The sequence below is a fragment of the Asterias amurensis genome, chromosome 5 (genome assembly GCF_032118995.1).
Source record: "Asterias amurensis chromosome 5, ASM3211899v1".
In the NCBI taxonomy this organism is placed as follows: domain Eukaryota; kingdom Metazoa; phylum Echinodermata; class Asteroidea; order Forcipulatida; family Asteriidae; genus Asterias; species Asterias amurensis.
The window spans coordinates 7,948,972-7,973,791 of record NC_092652.1 but is presented as its reverse complement, the minus strand read 5'-3'; the positions used below and the strand labels follow the sequence as shown (position 1 = coordinate 7,973,791).

At 38.7% G+C, this 24,820-nt stretch overlaps 1 protein-coding gene across 1 annotated transcript in view; it reads left to right on the top strand.

Moving 5' to 3' along the window:
• Positions 1-24,820, top strand: part of LOC139937707 (uncharacterized) — a 60,554-nt gene that overhangs the window by 24,801 nt on the left and 10,933 nt on the right. The window contains exons 2-9 of the mRNA XM_071932988.1: positions 9,337-9,486; positions 12,899-13,437; positions 15,665-15,739; positions 16,555-17,401; positions 18,653-18,808; positions 21,187-21,348; positions 22,023-22,118; positions 24,365-24,457. Of these exons, the coding sequence (XP_071789089.1) occupies positions 9,337-9,486; positions 12,899-13,437; positions 15,665-15,739; positions 16,555-17,401; positions 18,653-18,808; positions 21,187-21,348; positions 22,023-22,118; positions 24,365-24,457 (2,118 nt within the window). The remainder of the gene's footprint in view (positions 1-9,336; positions 9,487-12,898; positions 13,438-15,664; positions 15,740-16,554; positions 17,402-18,652; positions 18,809-21,186; positions 21,349-22,022; positions 22,119-24,364; positions 24,458-24,820) is intronic.

Here is a 24,820-nt window from a genome sequence, read left to right as displayed (position 1 = left end):
ATCGGGGGAAGAAATGACCGGGACCAATGACAGGGATCAATGGCTCTCACTGTTTGTTTTTGTATAGTTCTTGTGAACGATTTGATAAAATATTATTGTTTTCTTCTTCGTCTCATTTGTCATGAATGCGTGAATGATATAAATATTAAATTTAACAAATATCGAACTATGCTTAATATCACCCAATATCGTTATTTTTAAAGATTAATCATTACACTTAAAACAAACTTAAAGCAAAATAAAAGGTCACCCCGACCAACAGATATTCCATCCACAGTCACTACAGAAACCCATTGACTAAGGTTGCCTGACCCCACCCCCACGCATCACTCCACCCACCCCGACCCCACCCCATATCTATTTCACCTCTAGTTCAGTTTTAAATCGTAACACGTCATAAAAGCAGCCGTATAGGCGACTGCTTTATACTCCGACACCACTATGTTCCAACAACACTATGTACCGAAAAAAACTTATGATTTACACGCTAGAGCCAGCACAACTCGTACCATATTAGTTTCCACTGGCACTTCCGGCAATTCCTATCTAGATTAGATTAAAAAACAAACACGTTCACCAGTTACCCGGTTTCCCTTTCCAAGTTCCAGTGACACATTAAATACTTTAACGATGAAACATTCACCTATCAGTCGTTAAAGGAACGCTGCAGCAAATGTTTTCAAGAGTACATCCTCACCATATTGTGCTCATTAACAAACCGACCATTCACGGTCAATTTTTCTTCCAGGTGTTGGCAATTTTAGCCAGATGGTAATTTTGTTCTCGGGACAATTAGTTTTTAGATACACATTTTATTCTTTGAACAAACCTTACCCCCCCCCCTAGTATTAGTAATCTAACCAACCCATTCCATTTGATGTATAATAAATTTTTTGGGGCCTAGATGTTTTACGAACTACAATAAGTATGGTGTGCTCGGCATTTTCATGTGTAATACTGACTTAATAAGAGCTGAATTTAAAAGAAAGGTTTGCCTTTTAGTTTTGGAACCGTTCGACTGTTGTGAACAAGTTCAAAAGGTAGCCGCGTTTTGGAAATTTTGCCCCAAAGTCCAAAGATGTTACTGCCCAGATATAAACTGATTTTGTTTACATAAATCACCATATTAAAGACAGTGTACACTATTGGTAATTGTCAAAGACCAGTCTTCTCACTTGGTGTATCTCAACATATGCATAAAATAATAAACCTGTGAAAATTTGAGCTCAATCGGTCGCAGAAGTTGCGCGATAATAATGAAAGAAAAAACACCCTTGTCAAACGAAGTTGTGTGCTTTCAGATGCTTGATTTCGACACCTCAAGTTCTAAACTTGAGGTTTCGAAATCAAATTCGTGGAAAATTACTTCTTTCTCGAAAACTACGTCACTTCAGAGGGAGCTGTTCCTCACAATGTTTTATACTATCAACCTCTCCCCATTACTTTTAATCAAGAAAGGTTTTATGATGATTATTATTTTGAGTAATTACCAAAAGTGTCCAGTGCCTTTAATTTGAAGTGAAATGATTCTCAAAATGCTTTATATCGGAAGCTACTGTTTACGTTTGTAACCAAAAATATTTATTGCCATAAAGAGAGAGATTACCAAACGTAAAGTCATGTCACTCTCAATTGTCATGGGTCATTCAAGAATGACAAGGTGTGACATATCAAAGGGCTCCCCATCCCCCCCAAATCCAATTTATTACGTAAATACACCCTCAAGTTTCAAACCCAGCCCGCAAACCACCCACCTTCCCAGCAAGATTGATACCCTATAGTCTCACCTGTAGGTCTTTGGAAGCGGCTGAGGTCAAACCGTTTAAGGGATCTGGCGGCTTCTTTGGGCCACACTAAATCTTCGTTTTTGGAAACACAACAGCATTAATCACTTTAAGAGTTGAATTATTAGAGTAGAGGAATTGAGAGGGGAAATGGTTCCTTTGGTATAGGTTCAATTCGCCGACTTCATTATTGTACAAGGCCTGGTTTACTATTAAACAGACCCTTAAAGGCATTGGACACCTTTGGTAATTGTCAAAGTCCAGTATTCTCACTTGGTGTACCTCAGCATGCGCATAACAAATCTGTGAAAATTTGGGCTCAATTGGTCATCCAATTTGTAAGAGATGAATGAAATAAAAAACCACCCTTGTTGCACAAATTTGTGTGCTTTCAGATGCCTAAAAAGATAATAAAATGCTTCAGGTCTTTTGGTTTTTTGAAATGACCTCTTTCTCAAAAACTACGTTACCCCAGAGGGAGCCGTTTTTCACAATGTTTATACTATCAACATCTCTCCATTGCTCGTTTACCAAGTAAATTTTAAGCTATTAAATATTATGTGCTGAGCAGTGATCATGACCTATTGAAAATACCATGGAGTGTGCTCTGTTTTTAACTGATCCATTTTCCTAACTCTTGCTAATAATATTTTATATAGGAAACACTTTCTGCATAACGTCACTAAACTGTACCCTAGGCTTTAGTTACAGCCGTCTGAGACGGTAACCAGAGGGACATGGCGGCTACTCTATCCAAACTTTTGTCTTCGTGACAAAATTGAACGTCCCAATATTTCGAGTTTCGTTTGTTGTTAATTTAATTACCTCCTGTGAATATTACATTGGACGGCCGGCATTTTAGTATTCTTGATTTGTGACGCTGTTTTTGAGTAGAGGGCGCAACATTGGCTGGTTGGGTGGCTAGTTCAGAGGGACTGGGCAAGTCTACAAATCTGGTTAAAATAGCTAGGACCCAATTTCATAGAGGTGTTCAAAAAGCAGCTAAGCACAAACAAATGTACCAGAATAAGTTTACAACTGGTATCCGGTTCATTTTTGCTTAGCAGAAACGAATTATCAGCTCCATGAAATTGGGCCCTGATGTGTGTTTGATACATATATCTTTCCTCCAGTAATTCGTATTGCGATATCGGCGACTACGTTTATTAACAAAATTAACGTCTCCACTGAAGACTAGCATTTGAGTTCCTTTGGATCAGAGCCAATCACTCTGAGACCAACCCGACCTGTTTTTTGTCAGTGGGACATGACATGTTTAACAACAGGCAGGCGACTTCAGAAATTCATGTTTCCTCCTTTTTTGTTGACAAGGGCCATGTCATGAAATTCTGAGAGAGGCAACAAACGTAATCGCTCGAACGTTGCGTCTTTTTGTATCGACCAAGATATTTCAAATGAATCCCGAGTTATAGAAAGTTGTTTTAACAATTTTCACCATGGGTTCTATCGTGGTCATTTAACAACTTTGTTGAGCTGGTTACAATTTCATAAAGCCTCTAAGCACAAAAACGTCCTTAGCACAGAAGAATATTGCTTATATTAAAGTGATTCCGAGAAGTGGCCTACCCGCATGATATACCCGCATCGCATACATTTTCTAAAGCACTGATGGGCAGACGTTGTTAATCGACTCATAACAAGTCTATTTCTTGTCAAATTCTGCCCCGAGTTCATACAGGTCCGTCACTCACGCGCACAATCCTCGCCGTCCTGCAGTTTGCTTACAAGAAAAACCTCTTCAATTGATTCTTGTAAGCACTTTAGTTCACGTTTAGTCCAAATAACGAGGTTGATTTGCTGTGTTAGAATGACCCCAATCACCCCTCGTTTATTTACAATGGTGGGTACAACCTGATAAAAGTATGCGCTTGGAGGAAAAGTGGTCATTGAAAGCTTAAAGGGAACAACATTTTAGATTTGAATTGGCCTTATTTTCAAGACCACTAAAAAAGTTTCCATCAAAAGTTGACCATTAAAACACCCTTTTTTCCAGATGATTTACCTGATCATTGTCATTTTCTTTGGGAAAACAGTACAAATATGTTATTTTAATTAATATTATTAAGTTTACTCAACAGTATTTACTGAATAGTTTGCAACGAAGGCTGCTTGTTCAAACTTTGTGAGTTTTCTTTGAAAGTTAGTGAAAATAATCAACACAATGCACCAAAATAACAAAATGTACCGGTACCCACTCGTTATACCTTTAAAATCAGTGGACACTATTGGTAATTGTCAAAGACCAGTCTTCTCACTTGATGTATATCAACATATGCATAAAATAACAAACCTGTGAAAATGTACAGCTCGATTGGTCGTCGGAGTTGCGAGATAACTATGAAAGAAAAAACACCCTTGTCACACCATGGTTACACGAAGTTGTGTGCGTTAAGATGCTTGATTTCGAGACCTCAAAGTATAAACTTGAGGTCTCGAAATCAAATTCGTGGAAAACTACTTCTTTCTCGAAAACTATGTCACTTCAGACGGAGTCGTTTCTCACAATGTTTTATACTATCAACCTCTCCCCATTACTCGTAACCAAGTAAGGTTTTATGCTAATAATTATTTTGAGTAATTACCAATAGTGTCCACTGCCTTTAAACAAAGTGTAGTTACCGACGTCCAGACAACTGCTTTAACCCGTCTGAAATCAAATGATGCTAGGGGTGATCAACCCCTTTTGGAGCTGCGTGTTTTGGGGTCAAAATGGTAATGATGAAAGACTGATAACAGTTGTGCATAGGGGCACGTGCACACTTCTTTCGAATTCCAACATATCTGCAAGTCGTTATTAAGTCTTAACAATGTGCCATCCAACCTGTTGAGGTCCAGAGAATGTCTGAATGGCGACTTTCTGAAGGTGTAGAAAAATGTATCGCTTATAAATTATTAGGATGACGAGAATCTTCAAATCAAGCACTAAAGGCACTGGACACTATTGGTAATTACTCAAACTAACTATTACCATAAAGGTTTACTTGCTAACGAGTAATGGGGAGCTGTTGATAGTATAAAACATTGTGAGAAACGGCTCCCTCTGAAGAGACGCAGTTTTCCAGAAAGAAGTAAATTTCCACGAATTTGATTTCGAGACCTCAGAATTAGATTTTGAGGTGTCGAAATCAAGCATCTAAAAGCACACAACTTCGTGTCAAGGGTATTTTTTTCTTTCATCTTTCATTACCATCTCGCAACCCTCGCCAACCGATTGGGCTCAGATTTTCACAGGTTTGTTATTTTGTGCATATTATTATTATGTTGAGATACTCCAAGTGAGAAGACTGGGCTTTGACAATTACCAATGGTCAGTGTCTTTAAGCAAAAGGTTTTGATGGATTTCTTGGTGTGTCGACATCCTATTTTAGGATGTCATTAACCACTATTGAGAAAATAGTATATTATTCCCATTCGTTCAAAGCATCGTGACCCGACCCGAGCTGAAAAAATTGTCATAAAAAATTCATCAAATTAGGTTTGTTTTCAGATAGTGTGTTATCAGATAAAGAATAAAAAAGCTTGTGGCCAGAAGTCTTTGATTATTTTAGTGAGAAATTACCCCTTTCTCAAAAACTATATGTTATACTATCAACATGTCTCCGTTGCTTGTTACCAAGGTTTGTTTTATGCTAATGTATTCTGATAAGTTCGTTTGTAATGGTGTTTCTGTGCAGTATCGTAGTAACTATTCCATCAATGTTTTAATTCGGTCCATCCCTTTTAATCTAGTGGGACTCGCTTTTTAACCCCACCTCCCCCGTTTTATCTCTAAACATTACAAGCCGCCAAAAAAAGATTCACTTTCACTGTCCATGCAGACCAAACTGAGTCATATGCCGATTAATGTAGGTGGACATTCCACTATCACGAATCGTTTGACAAGACACAGTTAACTGTCACCTCGCCCCGAACCCGATGACACAACAAACCAAACTTTGGCGTGACGTTGGATAACGACCTTTTCCCCAGGGGGTGATCGTGCCTAATGCGATGTCAAACTCCCACAGCCTCATCTACAAATTACTCCAGTGTATTTACGTGGCCTTGGCCTCTTTGTGATGGAGGTCGTCGCTATTTATTTTATATTTTCAGGTAATAGGTATAGTAACGAACTTTTCAGTTATTGAAAACAACATTTTAGAAAATCAAATAAAGTTGGTTTGAGATGATTATCTTTCTTCTTTGGGCTAACCAAATTATGTAATTCCTGTTTTGTACCTGAGTGTTTACCTTTTAGCAGTAATTGCAGACCAAGCTTATGGGCATAGACAGCTGCGTTCCACAGGGAAAATTGTACCATGTATTTCCCTAACTGCTGGATATTTCTTCATCTGTTTGTGTCAGTAATCCAAAAACAAAATCCAAGCTCAAATGATACACTGGGTAGTTTGTTTTTAAATGGAGTGTACACTTTTGATAGTTACTCCAAAAACTAAATACCTTAAATGCAGTGGACACTATTGGTAAATACTCAAAATAATTATCAGCATAAAACCTAACTTGGTAATGAGTAATGGGAGCGGTTGAGAGAAACGGCTCCCTCTGAAGTGACGTAGTTTACGAGAAATAAGTAAATTTCCACGAATTTGATATCAAGCATCTGAAAGCACATGCACAACTTCGTGTGACAAGGGTGTTTTTTCTTTCATTATTATCTCGCAACTTCGATGATCAATTGAGCTCAAATTTTCACAGGTTTGTTACTTGTGCATATGTTGAGATACACCAAGTGAGAAGACTGGTCTTTGAGAATTACCAGTAGTGTCCATTGTCTTTAAAAACTTACTTGATAGAAAGCTGTTGATAATAAGAAGCATTGTTAGAAACTGCACCATTTGAAGTGATGTAGTTTTTGGAAAAGGGAATTTGTTTTACTCAAATATTGACTTCACGCCTAAAGCCTTTTATTAGGCATCTGAAAGCACAACAATTATTTTATGTAAGGGTGGTTTTTCTTTTATTATTCTCTTGCAAATTCGATGACCAATGAGTACAAATGTTCACATTTGTGGAAGTGTAGTTCTCAACTTGAAGTAGCCGTCCGGACTTGTGAGTTGGGCGAAACCTCATTCGACAAAATAACACAAAATGTAATCTGCAAAGTTTTCCAGTGACGCTATTCGTTGAAACAGTTGGTTTATTGCACCGAACAAACTATTGTTGAAATCCGTGTTTTACTCGTGTTTTCAAACCACTTCAAACGCATTTTTAAGATGGCCGAAATGTCTCTGGACAGTGTCATTCTAAGACCACACAAGGAAGTCCCATTCTTCCGACGTGTCATCCGTTTTGTATATCAACATTGTATGGTGTCATGACTGGTAATAATAACCGTTGCTTTAAAGGCAGTGGACACTATTGGTAATTACTCAAAATAATTATTAGCATAAAACCTTTCTTGGTGACGAGAAATGGGGAGAGGTTGATGGTGAAAACCATTGTGAGAAACGGCTCCCTCTTAAGTGCCATAGTTTTCGAGAAAGAAGTAATTTTCCAAGAATTTGATTTCGAGACCTCAGATTTATAATTTGAGGTCTCGAAATCAAGCATCTGAACGCACACAACTTCGTGTGACAAGGGTGTTTTATCTCGGAACTTCGACGACCAATTTAGCTCAAATTTTCACAGGTTTGTTATTGTATGCATATGTTGAGATATACCAACTGTGAGGGCTAGTCTTTGACAATGACCAATAGTGTCCACTGCCTTTAAGGCACTATTGGTAATTACTCAAAATAATTGTTCGCATAAAAACGTAGTTGACGAGCAATGGATAGCTGTTGATAGTATCAAACATTGTGAGAAACGGTTCACCCTGGATTAACGTAGTTTTTGAGAAAGAGGTAATTTCTCACTCAAATATTAAAGACTTCAGGCCTGGAGCCTTTTATTAGGAATCTGAAAGCACACAAAATGTGTTCAACAAGGGTGTTTTTTCTTTCTTTGTTCTCTTGCAATTTCGATGACCAATTAAGTTCAAATTTTCACATAGGCCTAATTATTATTTTATGCGTATGTTGAGATACACCAAGTGAGCATACTAGTCTTGGCCAATTACCAAACGTGTCCGGTGCCTTTAATTCAGTAACGTGACTTTCTCTGTTCTATTGGCAAGAGGGTTCTGATAGTTTACACTGTGACGTCACTACCTACCATTGTTTAGCGCGAGCGAATAACAACACTCTTGTCATGTCAATAATTCATTTCGTGGTTTTCGGTTTCTTCTTATCATCTGATAACAAAATACCCCACAGGCTGAGTTATTAATTATTGGAAAGTATTTATATTATAATAGCTTCGTGGAGGTAGAAGATTATGGTTAACCTTGTATATACTTGGAAATGTAATGTATATGTTGGTGCCTCTTTAAAGGCAGTGGACACTATTGGTAATTGTCAAAGACTAGCCTTCACAATTGGTGTATCTCAACATATATGCATAAAATAACTAACCTGTGAAAGTTTGAGCTCAACCGGTCATCGAAGTTGCGAGATAATAATGAAAAAAAAAAACCTTGTCACACGAAGTTGTGTGCGTTTAGATGGTTGATATGAGACCTCAAGTTCTAAATCTGAGGTCTCGAAATCAAATTCATGGAAAATTACTTCGTTTCTCGAAAACTACATTACATCAGAGGTTGCCTTTTCCCACAATGTTTTATACCATCAACCTCTTCCCAATACTCGTCACCAAGAAAGGTTTTATGCTAATATTTATTTTGAGTAATTACCAAATAGTGTCCACTGCCTTTAACTCATCTTTAACCCATTGCGGTGTACACTTAGTGGCATGGCCGGTATAACAATGTTAGAATATTCTAGAAATAATTATGGTCTGTGTCACTTTTTTTGTAAAAATAATTTTTAGAATTCTTTTTGACGACTTTCAGTCGAAACGGCATTGGTTTGTACCAGTTGACTGGTACCAAGAATTATGTTTTACTAGGCAGACTCGTTTGTTGGTTTTTTGACATTCGCTGACGTCACGTGTCAATTCAAATATCGCTTCGAGTGAGTATGTCAAACAGTAATGGTATTTACACCATTTTAAAGTGAGGTTAGAGACATTTTATTTTACCTGATGAGGACCATCTGAAAATGTTTGACCATGGAGACCTCCTTAAAAAGCTAATTCTACCTTAGGTTTTGGAACGTTTGATTTGTTAAGTAAATGTTTAGATATTGAACAATAACACTGATAACATAAAACATAATAATAAAGGAGGTAGTTTTAAATAATTTCCGAAAATCCAAAGCGGTTTGTCCACGATGAATCAGAACTGTTATACAAAATCGGATCGAATTGTTTCTGACAGCAAAGTATCTCGAATTCAAATTTTGTGGGATAACAAAAAAACTTACATTTTTGTTCATAACCACATTACTTCGAAATGAAATGATTACCAAAATTATTTATACCATCGAAAGAAGCCCTTCTTCAAGTATACCAGGTTTGAAGAGGATATTTTTTTGCCATGAGGGCGTAATGCTCATTCTTACAAAAACTTTCTCTCCTCTTGGTTTTCTTCCAGGTTGGAGGTCGTGGGCTCCCTGGTCCCCGTGCCCCGTCTCATGTGGAGACGGCATTCAGACAAGACGTAGAATGTGCGTCCAAGACGTGCCGGATGCCTGCGAAGGAGCGGCCGAGCAGAACAGACATTGCAACCTTTTCGAGTGCTCAGGTAATAGTGGCTTCTTATTTGTATGTGAAAATGGGGAAATGCTTCCCTTTTTCTACTTTTTCTACACGTTGCTTTGGAGGGTTTCAAGAGACCTTTGCAAAAAAGAAAAAAAAAAACACGATTTCTTTAGTTTGACTAGACTATAGCGCGCATATCCGTCAGCGCACAATTTCATAAAGCTGCTTAAACAGAAAACATTGCTTATACTATTTTTTTGCTATGCATATTTTAACAGGATTACCACTTACAAATTGTACATGTTACAGGGTAGTTTGGCTGGTAACCTTATTCTGGTTAGCAATATCTTGTAGCGATTAGCTACTTTTTGTGCCATGGCAGATCTACGGAATTGTATTTCCCTGCTAGGTATGTGGGACTACGTTTGAATTATGAGACCTCATCGTTTACATGCAATGGTATACAAGGTGCTGTGGCGCAATATGCAGTCAATCAAACCAGGAACCCCTCGGCGACCCCCCCCCCCCCCCATTTGTCGATACGTGCACTGTGTCATTTTACGTGCGCTACACAACACACGGGACCAACAGCTTTACGTCCCATCCGAAGGACAAAGCATCATGTGTCTTGCTTAAGGACACAGGTCTCACGAATTGGACTCGAGCCCAAACTCTGATGTTAGAAACACCCGAGCTATTAAATGCTATACAAAGACACGCCAAGAAAGTTAAATAGAGGAGGTCACGAGATGACCTCTACCCTCTATAGTATCATGACCCCTTCCAATAACGTATCACCTGTTTTATTATTAATATTTAAACTAATTAGGAAATAACTCTCCGAAATTCTTACAATATTAGTCACCTGTTTTGTTAATAATTTTTTGATTTGATTTTGAAACTATTTATCGTCTGTTGCATTATGCATTATTAATATTTAAATTGATTTGAAACAAAAACCCTCATCGAATATTTATCACTTGTTTTATTATTAATTTTCGATATGATTTCGAAAACTATTTATCATCTGTTGTGTTATTAAAAGTTGATTTGAAACAAATTGCATTTAAATAGTTAGCCTTGGCTTCCAACAATTGTATTTCTGCGATGCAGTACGTTTGCACAAATTCTCAAACTGACCGTCCGATCGGCAATTTAATATTAATTTTTGTTATTTTTTTAACTGATTTGAAAACTAATTTCTCACATGTTTTATTAATAATATTTGAGTTGATTTGAAACAATTTTTTAAATCACGAGCCTTGACTCTTAATAAATGTCGTTTATGCGATGAAGTACTCGCGCAAATTGGTTAAACTGTTCAAGCTGACCGTCCAATCAGCAATTTCCTCTCGCGAGGCCAGTGCCACGTTCAATTACCTCAATGGTTGCATGCACATAAATCAATGTAAATCACAGAGGATACTAGCGCGTGTAATAGTTACAGAAACTTGATTTCTGGCAGGTTTTATATAAACCAAGTATATGAACATACAGTTTTCAGCTCAGGCTGAAGCGTGTTGAGAAACAAAAAAGATCGTCATTATTATGACTCAAAGGCAATGTATAGGCAATGTATACTATTGCAAATGTATACTATTGCAAATTACTCAAAAATTACTCAAAAATTACTCAAAAATAATTGTTGGTATAAAACCTTACTTGGTTATGAGTAATGGAGAGGGGTTTGATAGTATAAAATATTGTGGGAAACGGCTCTCTCTGAAACGTAGTTTTGAGAAAGAAGTATAATTTTCCACGAATTTGATTTCGAGACCTCATGACAAGGGTGTTTATTTTCTTTCATTATTATCTCGCAACTTCGACGACCAATTGAGCTCAAATTTTCACAGGTTTGTTATTTTATGCATATTTTGAGACAAACCAAATGAGAAGACTGGTCTGTGACATTTACTAATAATGTCCAGTGTCTTTAAAGGCAGAGTAGACTTTTGGTAATTTTCAAAGACCAGTTTCCTCACTTGGTGATGCATAAACTTACAAACATGGGCTCAACACGTTATCGTTGTTCTAAGAAAAAAAAACCACGTTCTTGTTGCACAGACCATCTATGGTGCAACCACTGGCACCTTCCCTTAAAAAATCTTGACAAGCCGTTACAATTCACAACGTAATCGTTTGTGTTTTGTGTTGAGTTGCATGAAGGTTGGTCATCAGGGGCCCTGACTCGGGGCCAAGAATGGAGGCATCTCGTCTCATCAACACAGTGGGGTTCACTTAGGTACACGTAGCCAGGTGCCCCGTGTGTTGCTGTGTATCCACGCGACTAACTACATGTTTGTATTTTTTTCCCATCACTCTATAGGAAGTGGGGAAATTTAGATTAGCAGAACGACTGACGCCAATTATTGCCTAGACTCGGTGGTTAGAGAGATCCACCTCAGTTAGCACCGTTTTACATAAAGCTTGAAAGCACAACAAATTACTTAGCACGGAAAAGTGCTGCTTATCAGTTAACAGGTTACCAGCTAAATTAAATATGCATTGGTGTGGCTTATGCCCCCACTTCATTTTTGCTAGCAAAGCAATTTGTCAAGCATTTTGTTCTGCTAAGCAGCTTTATGGAATTAGGCCCTGGTAACCATCTAGCGCTCCCTACCTTGTACAACTATTTGGTACCCGCAGACCTGTTAAGCGTTTACAGCAGAGAGCACGACCCTTGACTTTTTCTAAAAGTGCATTCGTTATATTTCATGCCTATACGAAACACCGATCTCTTTTCATTAAATTATAGACTTTCGAGTATAAAATATTCGAGACGCCAAGTAAACATGGATCACTGAGATAAGGTGTATAACCTTCAGACCATTAGAAATTCCCACCTATGGGCAGTATTATAATCTTCCCTGTTTGTTTGAGTATGGAACAATTTGCTGACAAGCCAGGATAAGATTTATGAATTTTATATGACAGGCAATCCTTCTATTTCTGTTTATCAGTGTCCGATTTGTATATAAGGCGACCCGTGGCATCCGAAAGGAATGTTGGTCTATACATAATTCTTCGCCACCAGTCACCCCTTCCTTCAAATTATGAAGATAACACATTTCTCCTATCTGTACAATCGTTTAAAGGCACTGTCCACCTTTGGTAATATTGTCAAAAATCAGTATTCTCACTCGGTGTGTCCTAACATAATACAAAATCTGTAATTTTTTTACTCAATTGGTCATCGAGGTTGCAAGATAATAGTGGAAAAACAGCCTTGTTTCACAAGTGTGTGTGCTTTCAGATACATAAAGGGCTTCAGGCCCGAAGTCTTTAAATTTTTGAGTAAGAAGTTGTTTCCTCTTTCTTAAAAACTATGTTACTTCAGAGTGAGCCGTTTCTCACAATGTGTTCTACTGTTAACAACTCTCCTTTGTGGTGATAACTGGAAGAATAAACGAATGGTTTCTAGTCCCAAGCTATACTTTTTTTAAATTGATTTTCAGATGTAAAAGATCTGTTGCAGTACATGTCCCTGTCTTCGTTCCCTGCCGGTGTGCGTCGATCACCCCGTCGTTGGAGAGCCTTCCACGTCTCACAAGACGCCGTCTTGAAGGTCCCAATCTCCCGCGTCTATCCCGAAGGCTTTCCGGAAGAATTCTCCATCCTCCTGGTAGTCAAGCCGCCTCGCTACTTCGCCAGCAACCTCAACGGTTACCTATACGCCGTGTTGATCACCGGACCGGACGGGGAAGTCCAGCTTGGGGTTCAGCTGAGCTCGTCACCCGCGCTCGTCTTCAGCCGACGGGATGCTGTGACCGGGAAGATGCGACCGGACGCAGTGAGCTTCTCCGGGTACTCGGTCCTGGAGAGGAAGTGGCACATGTTGGCCTTTAGCGTGAGGAGGGATTCGGTGACGATGTTCGCGGATTGCACCAGGGAGTTCGGGGTGGAGCTGGAGGACGGTCAGGCGATCAGAGTCAACGGACCGGGAGATATTTCCATCGGGAACTCCAAGCCTAACATGATCGACATGTACTTTGAGGTAAAATAATTATATTATGTTAAAAACTTGCATCATTTTTTACTCATCAGTGTGACAGGGGATTTGTCAAAACGAAAGGGTGTAAAACGAAAATGAACTTAGATCCGAGACTTTCTTGAAGGCTAAAGAAAGACTCTGCCATGGCCCAAACTTCATGCCATTGACTACTATTTGTCATTGTTAAGAATGAGACATGCATTATGCAATGTGTTTATACACGCCTCGTGTTTCTGTTTATTTTTCACATAAATAAAAATCTAAAAGCCCATTGATCAAGTTACACTGATGGTCCATTTCGGGTCCTTGGTTTTCATTTACAGTTTAGGAGTTGACGAATATAAAGTAGTCATGTTTGAAGTAGTGACGGTGGTGGTGGCTGTGCGGGGGGGGGGGGGGGGGGCTGTGGCTCGTTTTGAACCAATTCATTCCAACTCACATTTGTTTCGATATTATTGTAAAATGAACTTTCAAGTAAAACTATAAAGATGGTTTGTCAAACAAAAAGGTATAAAGAACTGCTAGAATTTATTTTAAAGGTGACACAGTGACAAGAAGGCATATATGCAAAAGACTTTTATAGAAATGCCTTTTCAGAACAGAACTTCGGAACAGAACTTTAATTACAGAATGAAATATAATGACGAAATAGGACAAACAAAAAACGAACACGTTTGTAGGCGCTGGAAAATATGCATCTTAAAGCACACAATATTGTACAACAAAAATTGTGTTTTTCTTTCATTATTCTCTTGCAAATTCGATGACCGATTGAGCCCAATTGTTCACAGTTTCAAGTTATGCATTTGTTGGGATACACCAAGTATGAAACTAGTCTTTGACAACCAAACGTGTCCAGTGCCTTTGACGAGCTATGACGAAACAAGAGGGTAAACCATAACAATAAATCCGCCTCCACAGTTCTTAAGCAGCATGCAGCATCAGAGCTTTCTCCAAAAGACGATCAGAGCACTGATTGAAACGTCGAGTTGAAACCAATGGTTCTTTTCAGAACCACCCCAACTCATTAGAGATAGTCATTACATGGTGTTACCGCAAACCTTTCCATATCGTATTTCAACCATGCAAAGTTTCAAATCCTAAAAAACAAGAAACTCAAAAAGGTGGAGAAAACAGCAGTCTCTTCTGGAATGGAAATCATTACGAAAGTCGTAAATTTTGCCAAAATTCAGAGGATTTGACAGTGATGTCATCCATCATAATGTTGACAATATCAATTAATCTCAAAATCATGCATAATGGATTGCAAAATCAGACATGGGTAGGCAATTTAACATCAAACCTGTCATATTAAGGAAGCGAATGCTGAACACCATTCCAACCTGTTTACTTCCTCTCCTTCCCCAAATGGACTCACTCACTACACCCTCGATATAATAAAAATTGCTCCAGAAAACAAAATCCCGTTTCAGGCTCTCATTTGTACGCACATTTTTAAGAGATGGACGTCTCTGGTGATTGCCAAAGACCAGTTTTCTCACTTAGTGTATCCCAACGTACGTATACAAAAACAAATTATGTGAAAACGTATTTGGTTGTAAGATAATAAAAAACAACACCCTTGTTGCGCATTGTGTGCCATCAGATGCCCAAATAAAAGGCTTAATGCCTGAAGTATTTTAATAATTGACTGAGAAACTACCTCTTTCTCATAAACTACGTTACTTCCGAGGGAGCCGTTTCTTACAATGTTTTATACCATCAACAGATTTCATTTCTTGTTTGTTTGTACTTTAATTGAACTTGTCGAGAGAAGTTAAAGACGTTATAGACACTGTTGGATATTGCATCAAAGACCAGTCTTCTCACTTGGTGTATGTCAACATTATGCGTAAATAACAAACCTCTGAAAATTTGAGCTCAATCAAATGTCGAAGTTGCCAGATGATAATGAAAGAAAACAAATAAAATACCCTTGTCAGACGAAGTTGTGTGCTTTCAAATGCTTGATTTCGAGACCTCAAATTCTAAAACTGAGGTCTCGAAATCAATTAAGTGGAAATTTACTTCTTTCTCGAAAACTACGTTACTTCAAATGGAGCCGTATCTCAAAATGATTTATACCATCAACAGCTCCCCATTAACTCGTAACCACGTAAGGTTTTATGCTAGTAATTATTTTGAGTAATTACCAATAGTGTCCACTGCCTTTGACTAATATAAAAAATAATTACTTCTCCTTCTCTCTCTCCACCAAACCATTCCTCAGGGAGATATTGAGCAACTGGCATTGATCAACGACCCGGATGCAGCAGCCTTGCAATGTGCCATGCCCATGGGAACGGTGAGTTCAGATTTTTGTGACAAATTTTCCATTAGGATCCCCACATCATCCTTTCAATGGGTGAAGATTGTTTTCATGTGTGACGATGAACTTGTGGTCTATATTCGTTTGGTAATGACTCTGATCATTTAGGACAATAAAAACCCACTGCGTAAGAAGTACAGCAGATTAAGATAGTAGGCATATATTGCATTTTGTGAAACTTTTCACAAATTCGAAGTTCTGCAGAAGATATGGGAAAAGTATCACTTTTTGTCCACCACTATTGGAAAATGAGAAGCGTTACTGACAGTTATGTTTTTCAGAGTGTGTATTTCAAATCTATATTCTAACCGCGTGAACAAAACCGCTTCAAATTTAACAATAACTTGTTAAATTGTCAAAGATGTGCAATGTGCATGTAGCTGACAAGGTAATACATGAAATGCAGAATGACGAATTGAGCCTTTCATTAAATCAATTAACAAATTGAATTATCTATTCTAAAAACTTCCTTTGGGATCCTTTGCCAACAAGTTTTGTTGAGAACTGCAATGACTAATAGGGAAAGTACTTTCACATACAAACTTGTCCCGGTCCTTTGAATAATTTCAGTTGCAATACACGCATACAATACCGGTGAAGGTAAATCTATAATAATGTGATCATAAATTTAATTATAAAGTGATTGCGAAATCAGCAATTACCTTGGTCGAATTCGAACCAGTAACCCCGTGATTGCAAGTTCTGCAGTCTTAACATTTTTAAAATCGTATTATTTCAATTTAAAAACCTTATTGTGCTGGGTTATTACAAGTTTTTGTTTCCAATCACAGTTTGCCTCTGAATCGACATGGACCGCGTTGAACATCACGGACGATTTACAGAAAGATACTGACAGTCATCTCACCCTCCCCGTTCTTAACAGCGGAACGACGGCCAAACCCAGGCCGAAGGGCCCCGGTAAAGAATCGCACACACCAATCGCATTGGACGACCCACCGACCACGCCGACCCTCCATCAGCCCGATGAGAGCGGATCTACCAATGATGAGCAGCCTTACAACGGAGCCGTCCCTGAAAACGTGTTCCCATTGTTGACAGAGCATACTATTGGTCCGCAGACAACCACGGCGGTGCCATTTTACAATGAAAATTTTTTCGATGTCGATATTGACGTCATCGACTGGGCTCCGGATTACAGCAAATATCCGTCATCGATTCCGTTACCAGACAAGGACATCAACTACAAAGAAGGCAATGAAATATTCTACGTACATCCGCCAGGGTCGCCGAATCGTCCTACTTCACCGTCAAAAACACCAGGCCCAACAAATCCCTCAAATGAAGACAATAATCTTAGAACTAAAGCACCACCGAATTCGATCATTGCGACTACCACTCCCATAGTGCCACCATCAACTACGACTCAAATCACGACAGTTCCCACGACAGTTCCCACGACAGAACCGACGACACTGCCCCGATTGGAGCCGACGACAAAACCCACGACAACGACTATCGCGATCCTGGAGGAAGCAACCACGACGCTACCGTCGATTGCGACGACCGTGGACCCCCTGAGGCGTGAGAGTGCGTACCGGCCGGAAGATGGAGACGCCGGTCGGCATGTCTCTGCATTCAGGGGCAACCCCGGTGTGCAGATCGAGGCCGACAAAGATGGTACGGAGAAGAACAAATTTACTGCAAAATTTGTAAAAAAAAAAAAAAAAGAAAAAAAAAAAATAATAATTACAAAAACAAAGAACACCACATTCATGTTGTACTCGGTGTTGCATAATGTGCCGGATGGCTAATCAATGTTTAAATTTGTAAGTTTGAGTATTCTTTGTTATTAACACTAAAAAAATCACTTTTAACGGCAACAGCAGAAGAAAATCTCGGGCACCCACAGTAATTGCCGTGGTGTCCTATGAGTTTGCTAAGGTGCACGTGGCAAAGTTCCAATAGACATATAAATGTTGACTCCCTACCAAAGAAGTGCACGCCCCTTACCAGAGAAAAAAATACCGGCCCCTGCAAGGCCTGCAGCATGTTAGATTTCGTATTCATAATTGTAGTTGTGTACATTTTTGGTTGGAATGTTTATGTTATCGATAAATTCTCCACATTTGTTTGTTTACTTCTTAATCACACGAGGTATTTAATTGGATAATGCTACATTCAACTATGGTATTGATTTTAGGTGATTCTCCCACACTAATCGCCCAGCAGCCATCTTGATTAGTTACTTAATACCAAGCTGAGCCTATCTGGAAATATAGTCTGGAATCCTGGGATGTATTGCTAATTAGTGATACAGTAATCACATCACCAGGGCCCAATTTCATGGCTCTGCTTACCGTAAGCACAGAATCGGCACTTACGGAAGCAGGGAATTCTGTGCTTACGGCAAGCCTGTTTCACGGGTTAGCGGCGAATTTTGGCGCCTGCGCGTGCGTAGTCCACGTTACTAGGCATTCTACGCTTACAAGGCTAGCACAGAAATTCGGCGCTTGCAAGTAAGCGAGGAATCGTGTCGTCGTAAGCGCAGAATTCGGCGGTTAGCAGAGCCATGAAATTGGGCCCTGTTGTGCAACCAGGCAAAGATGGTTGATGTGTGATAGAGGAGTTGTGAACTTTGACCCTCTTCAGTTCTGGCACTGGGCACCTTTGGTGTATCCCAACATAAAACATGTGAACATGTTTACTCAATTTGTCATCGAAGTTGCAAGAACATAATGAAAGGAAAAACACCCTTGCTGCACAACCTGTGTACAGATGCCTGAGAAACATGTAGTTCTGAGCAGACGATACAATAATGTCACTTTAAATAAACATATCTAACATTCATAGATTCAGTTACACGTGATTACTTATACTCAAGTACTTGTTTACAAAAATAATTGTTGGTTTTCTAATGTTTTATTTTAGCAAACTGGTCTACTTGGAGTACATGTAGCAGAACGTGTGGCACTGGTACCCGCTACCGCTTCACGCGCTGTCGACCGGACTCCAGACTACGGGACTGTAAAACAGGGCGGGGGATCGCTGCCCAGACCGTCACGTGCAAACTGGATAACTGCAATGGTAAGTGTAAAAATGTTTAAATTCAGAATTTACCACGTACGATATTAGGCAGGGGGTATCCCCTAAACGTTCTCCCACCCCACCCCTAAAAAAAAGTCTACAAATAAATAAGAATTCTTGGGATTTCAAGCACACGACGAAGACACAATAACTTAAAACTTAAATGCATTTATAAAGCGCTTTAACACTGTTTCAAAGCGCTGTACAGTCAAGAACAATATTAAAATGCAGGATTAAAAAACATGAGCAAAAATAGCAATATTATGTTTTTTTTTAAATAATACACAACAGTTAAAAAAAGTAGCAAGAATTTAGTAAAAAAAATGCATTATAAACAATCATATATGGGATACACTTAACAAACTGGGGGTGTTAAAGTTGACACAATCGGTGTTGTCACAATTGCAATTATAAAATAACAATTTACATCTTGGGATCTTAAAATGACACTCAGTTTCTGCAAAAACAACTATTTTTTATTAGTGTTACTTTACCGACGCTGTTTTTAGATACTCTGAGTTCAAATCTAGATTTAAGTTGTATACATAGTTTGACAAAACCCTTGCTTGAACACCCTGTTGAACTTGCAGCCAACTGATAAACACTGCCTGGTGAATTTCTAATATTTGTAAGTTTTGTTTTTGAAAGAGTAAAACAAAACTTTCACATAATGTCAACTACCACCACATGGATCATTCATAGTACTAACAGGAGATACATGTATAAAAGAACACTCCCTCGGGTGAAATAAACGTGTAGTTCGTGATGATGTACATCATTTAAAACTATAAATACCAGTTTTATGACTTCTGTCGATTCATCTTTCTGTTCCTCTATAATTATGGTAGATTATGTGTTCGTTATTCTAAAACCAACGAAGGCGGAACTTGAGTCACAAAATGTTAAAAGCTCATTAGGGAATAACTAAATTTTGTAAATTTAGGTCTTTTATAAGGATGGTGCAATTATATTATTGGCTTTATGATGATATAAATCATTATTTTCTACAGACCACTAGTTTTAACGGCAAAATGTACATTCGAAACCATTCGATTGTTTAAATCTTGTATAAATGAAGGTATGTACAACAGAATTAACGTGTGAAATTTCATTTCGTAAAGTTGTAGCCTTTTTGAGATATTGCCAAAAGTCTTGACTGGTTATACGATCATCGGTGCGTGATTATAAACTTTGAAGGCAATTCCAGCGCATATGCCCATTCAATTCAGCTTAATCTTTACTTGACAGTATGTCATAAATGAATTTGTGTGGATGAAATATTGAAACAGTGAGACCCATACTGAAATGGATCAATTTTACCCGAGAGTCATCTATTCTATACACATTTTTATTTACAGCAGTTAGATAAAAACACGTGTTGCACTCTAAAGGTATCCGCGTCTTCACCTGGGTTCAAGGTTGTTTAACTGAATCTCCACCCCCAGGGGGACCCAAGTTGAACATGACCGCTCAATAGGGGGAAAAGGGAATTAACAAATCTAATCAAGTTATCAACTGTATGTAGTGGTTAATAATTTCATCGAGTGGGCATTCATTCAATCACCCGAATGGGGCATTTGGGAAACCCTAAAAAAATATATACGATCAAGCTTTAGCAAAAATATTGTTTCGTGCAGATCAGGAATCAATTATGAACATTCGTGGAATTGATGGATCATTCCAATTCTCTCAAGGCGTCACCCCACCCCCCCCCCCCTTCATCTGACTGATGAGCTTATTAGTGGGTTTCTTTCCCCTGTGGGTTTTGATCACCTGTTTACAATTTGACGCAACACCTCTGCAATTCAGCGGTCACCTCCTCATTACCGGCGGGGGGACAGAACTCTAGAGACGGCGTGTTTAGGGGACGGTGATTACATGCAAACATTTGACCTTGACGGTGCAGGGTTGAATGGCAGATCAGAGACTAACCTCTCTACCATTAATTAGTCATTCCGTTTGTTGTGTGACATTCTCAGTTGACTTATTCTAGAAACAATACTTCAATACTGAACTTGATTAATTAAAAGTTTGAACAATTCTTTTAGAACAACGTTCTTAGTCGTCAAAGGCACTGGACACTATTGGTAATTACTCAATTTTTTTGTTAGCATAAAGACTGAAAGGAACAAGCAGTGGGGAGCTGTTGAAAGTATAAAACATTGTGAGAAACGGCTACCTCTGAAGTAACGTAGTTTTCTTCCTTTCATTATTGTCTTGCAACTTCAAAGTCCAGTTGGGTGTCAGTTGCGTCCACATTTACAGGTTTGATATTTCATGTTATGTTGATATCACCAAGTAAAAACACGGGTCTTTGAGAATTATCAAAGGTGATTGGCATTTTAAGAGAAAATATTTTCATTTTATTTTTCACGAAGTACCTGCGTTGAAGTGGTCAGCATGGAGCATGTGCAGTCGAACCTGCGGTGACGGAGTGGAAATGAGGATGGCCTATTGCTACGACAACAACGTACCCGGATGTGAGAGCGGACAGAAAATAGTCGTGGAGAGAAATCTATGCCGAAATCGACATTGCTTTGGTAAACAAATATTTTGTCCTTCTTTTGAAAAATCACATAATTGTGTACATGTGGCGTTCCATATAATATGACCATGGCGTGGCAGGAGATTCTGTGTTCCCACCTCCCCAATATTACGGCGAAGTGTGTACAAACCTGAGCACAATTTCATAGAGCTGCTAAGCACGAAAATTTGCTTAGCATTAAATTTCTTCCTTGGTAAAAACAGGAATACCAACCGAATTTCCATTTTGTTGCAATTCCTAGTTACTGGTATTCAGCTGTTGTATGCTTATCTTGAAAATCACGTAGAAATTTGGTTGGGAAATCCTGTTTTAATCAAGGCAAACATTTGATGCTGAGCAGATTTTTGTGCTTAGCAGCTCTATGAAATTGGACCCTGGGGCCGATTTCACAAAGGTCTCAAATTGATCGTAACTTCAAATCAATCGTAGTTGCTAAGTAAAGTGTGATGTCACAATACAAGTCTCTATGGTGATACTGAAAATTTGTCTTGCGATGAATTTTATTGCTTTGTGAAATCTGATAGCGCCCTCTTTTGAATCATCCTCCACCCATTGTTAACGGCCCATAATATGGGGACAGAATCTCAAATGGACCGATTTCCCTAGGACATATATTGCAATCAGGGTGCACATTATTTTCATGTTATTTTCTCATTCATTACACTACAGATGTCTGCAAACCAAGCTGCAAAAATGGCGGCTTCTGTCGTTCGGACGGCCATTGTGCATGTCAAGCAGGATTTGTTGGTGCTAGCTGTGAAACAGGTAGCCTACAACTTTGTAAATGTATTTCAGGGGAACGTTGCTTTGGATCGGGAGTTGGTCTATGGAAATCGCTTGTAATTTTACCTTTGAAAAGTGTGGGTTGCTTGTTGTTGAACTCAAGAGAGCCGCACTGATAGCAAATTAATTATTGCAAGGAACATTACAGAATTGGAAAAGAAATACGTCTAAGATCACAGGATTCACATTAAACTTACACGGTTAGTTCTAATGATGACAGTAGAAAACATCCCTTGAAATATTTCTGTCTGTCAAATTATGGTGGAAAACATAAAGTGCTTGCACTGCTATAATCAGCTGTTATGTTGGCAAAAACATTTATGTAGTGTTCCTATAACCACAAGGGACACCGACTGGAAAGAATTTACTTAACTTTTTGGTCTGATTTTTCCCCACGTCTAATCTTCCTTCTTTCTCTACGCATCTTTACCGAGATGACACTGATATAGATAATACTAATGAAATAATCCGGGAAACAAGCCACCAGAAATAATTCAACTTGTTGAAGATGTTGGGAAGGATTATAAAACTTGTAATAAGGTTGTATTGATGGAAAATATTGGAAGATACAGAATTGATTTCTTTGGCACAAACATCCAATCAATGTTTCCTGCCATAATGATGATGCGCAGGGCCCTCGGGAGCAAGAGTAGGAAATCAGCCCATCGTGATGATCAGTCAAAAAAAAAAAGAGAAATTATAGATGTTTCTCAAATCGAAATGTCTCTTCCCCCCTTAATGTGAACTCGGAAGATTTGGGTCGGGTCATTAATAACTTGTTTCGCCAACTACTGTAGCATTCCCATCACTCAGAACTCTTGTCCCCCTCCCCAGAACGAGATCTAAAGAAATACACAAAATGGTGCGATTCGGTTAAACAAAAAACTCATGACCTCACGCGCTGACGTCAAACAGCCGCCATCTTAGAGGGAAAACGTTAACGAAACAATAAAAACGCACAGATTTGTACACTCTGCGCACAGGTTTGACCAAAATGAACATCCTCTTGTTGAACTCTAGGTGAGGGCGCACTATTGATATGATAAAGTGCATAATGTGTCGTTGTCCCCTCCTACCCTACTCCCTTAAAGGTACTGGGCACTATTGGTAATTACTCAAAAAAAAATTATTAGCATATAACCTTACTTGGTATTTTATTGTGAGAAACGGCTCCCTCTGAAGTGGAGTAGTTTTCGAGAAAGAAGTAATTTTCCACGCATTTGATTTCGAGACCTCAAGTTTAGAATTTGAGGTCTCTAAATCAAGCATCTGAATGCACACAACTTCGTGTGACAAGGGTGTTTTTTCTTTCATAGTTATGAAATCCGACGACCAATCGAGCTCAAATTTTTCACAAGTTTGTTATTGTATGCATATGTTGAGATACAGCAAGTGCGAAGACTGGTCTTTGACATTTACCAATAATGTCCACTGCATGGCTAAAAAAACTAAAAAGATAGTATAATGTCTGAATGTGCAAGTTGTTCTTTCTACCTAGCAGTTGTCAGATGAACCAATCCAACAGTCCATTTGTTTTCAAACTGGAAAAATAAATGCATCTTTCCCCCTTTCTTCACGGAGAAAGGCGCCAAGAACCCAAATGGTCATCGTATATAAATAACGAGGTTTAAAGGAACTGGAAACTTGGAAACTTTTTGGTAATTACTCAAAATAATTGTAAGCATAAAATTTACTTGGTAACGAGCAATGGATAGCTTTTGATAGTATAACACATTGTGTGAAAAACAGCTCCCTCTGAAGTAACTTATTATTTTTTTTTAGAAAGGGGTATACTATTCTTACTCAAGTATTAAAATGAATACACAAATTTGTGCAACAACGGTGATTTTTTCCCTTTTTCTCTTGCAACTTCAATGACCAATTGAGTAATTTTTTGTTTACAGATTTGTTGTTTTATGCATTATGTTGGGATACACGACAGTGAGAATACTTGTTGCTGACAATTACCAAACGTGATAAGTGCCTTTAATCCAAAAGATATTCCTACCTTGGCCCAGATAGTTATTGACTTACCAAACCAATTATACAGTTTGCTCCCCGATTTTAACTTCCCTCACGCATCCCTAATTCCCAGAGGGAAGTAAATTTTATAGGTTTTCTCTCAGTGTCACCAAATTCATCATCATTATCTTCGAAGTCCCCTAGCTTCCCCTCTCCGACCAATTTCATTATTGACTAACTCAAATCCCGGAATCTTCTTTTTGCAGAGTTGTGCAGTCGTGCCTGCCAGAACGGGGGCCAGTGTGTCGCCAAAGACTACTGCCTGTGCCCCGCTGGGTTCGCTCCACCAACATGCACCCGTGAGTTCAGTCACATTTCATTAACATTAACCTCGTAAATTTCTCACGGATCCCCGTTTCTTTTTTCCTGTTGCACTTTTAACAGGGTTGTCTGTGAGGTTTAAATACAGGGGAGTTAATCGCAAGGGAGGCTTGTCATTTACAAGTAATTTGCACGCTGTGATAACACGGCTCACTTGTTTTACCGGGTGAATTCCAACAAAACTCATTCAATTCAACACCAGGCTCTTCTTTGAAACAGCGACAGTATAAAAACATTTACTTTATATAACCGAGAAAATTATAACTTGTAAAAAACATACTGCCCCGATGAGAGATTTATTTATATATGTTATAAATTTACACGGGGGATAAAGTGATGTA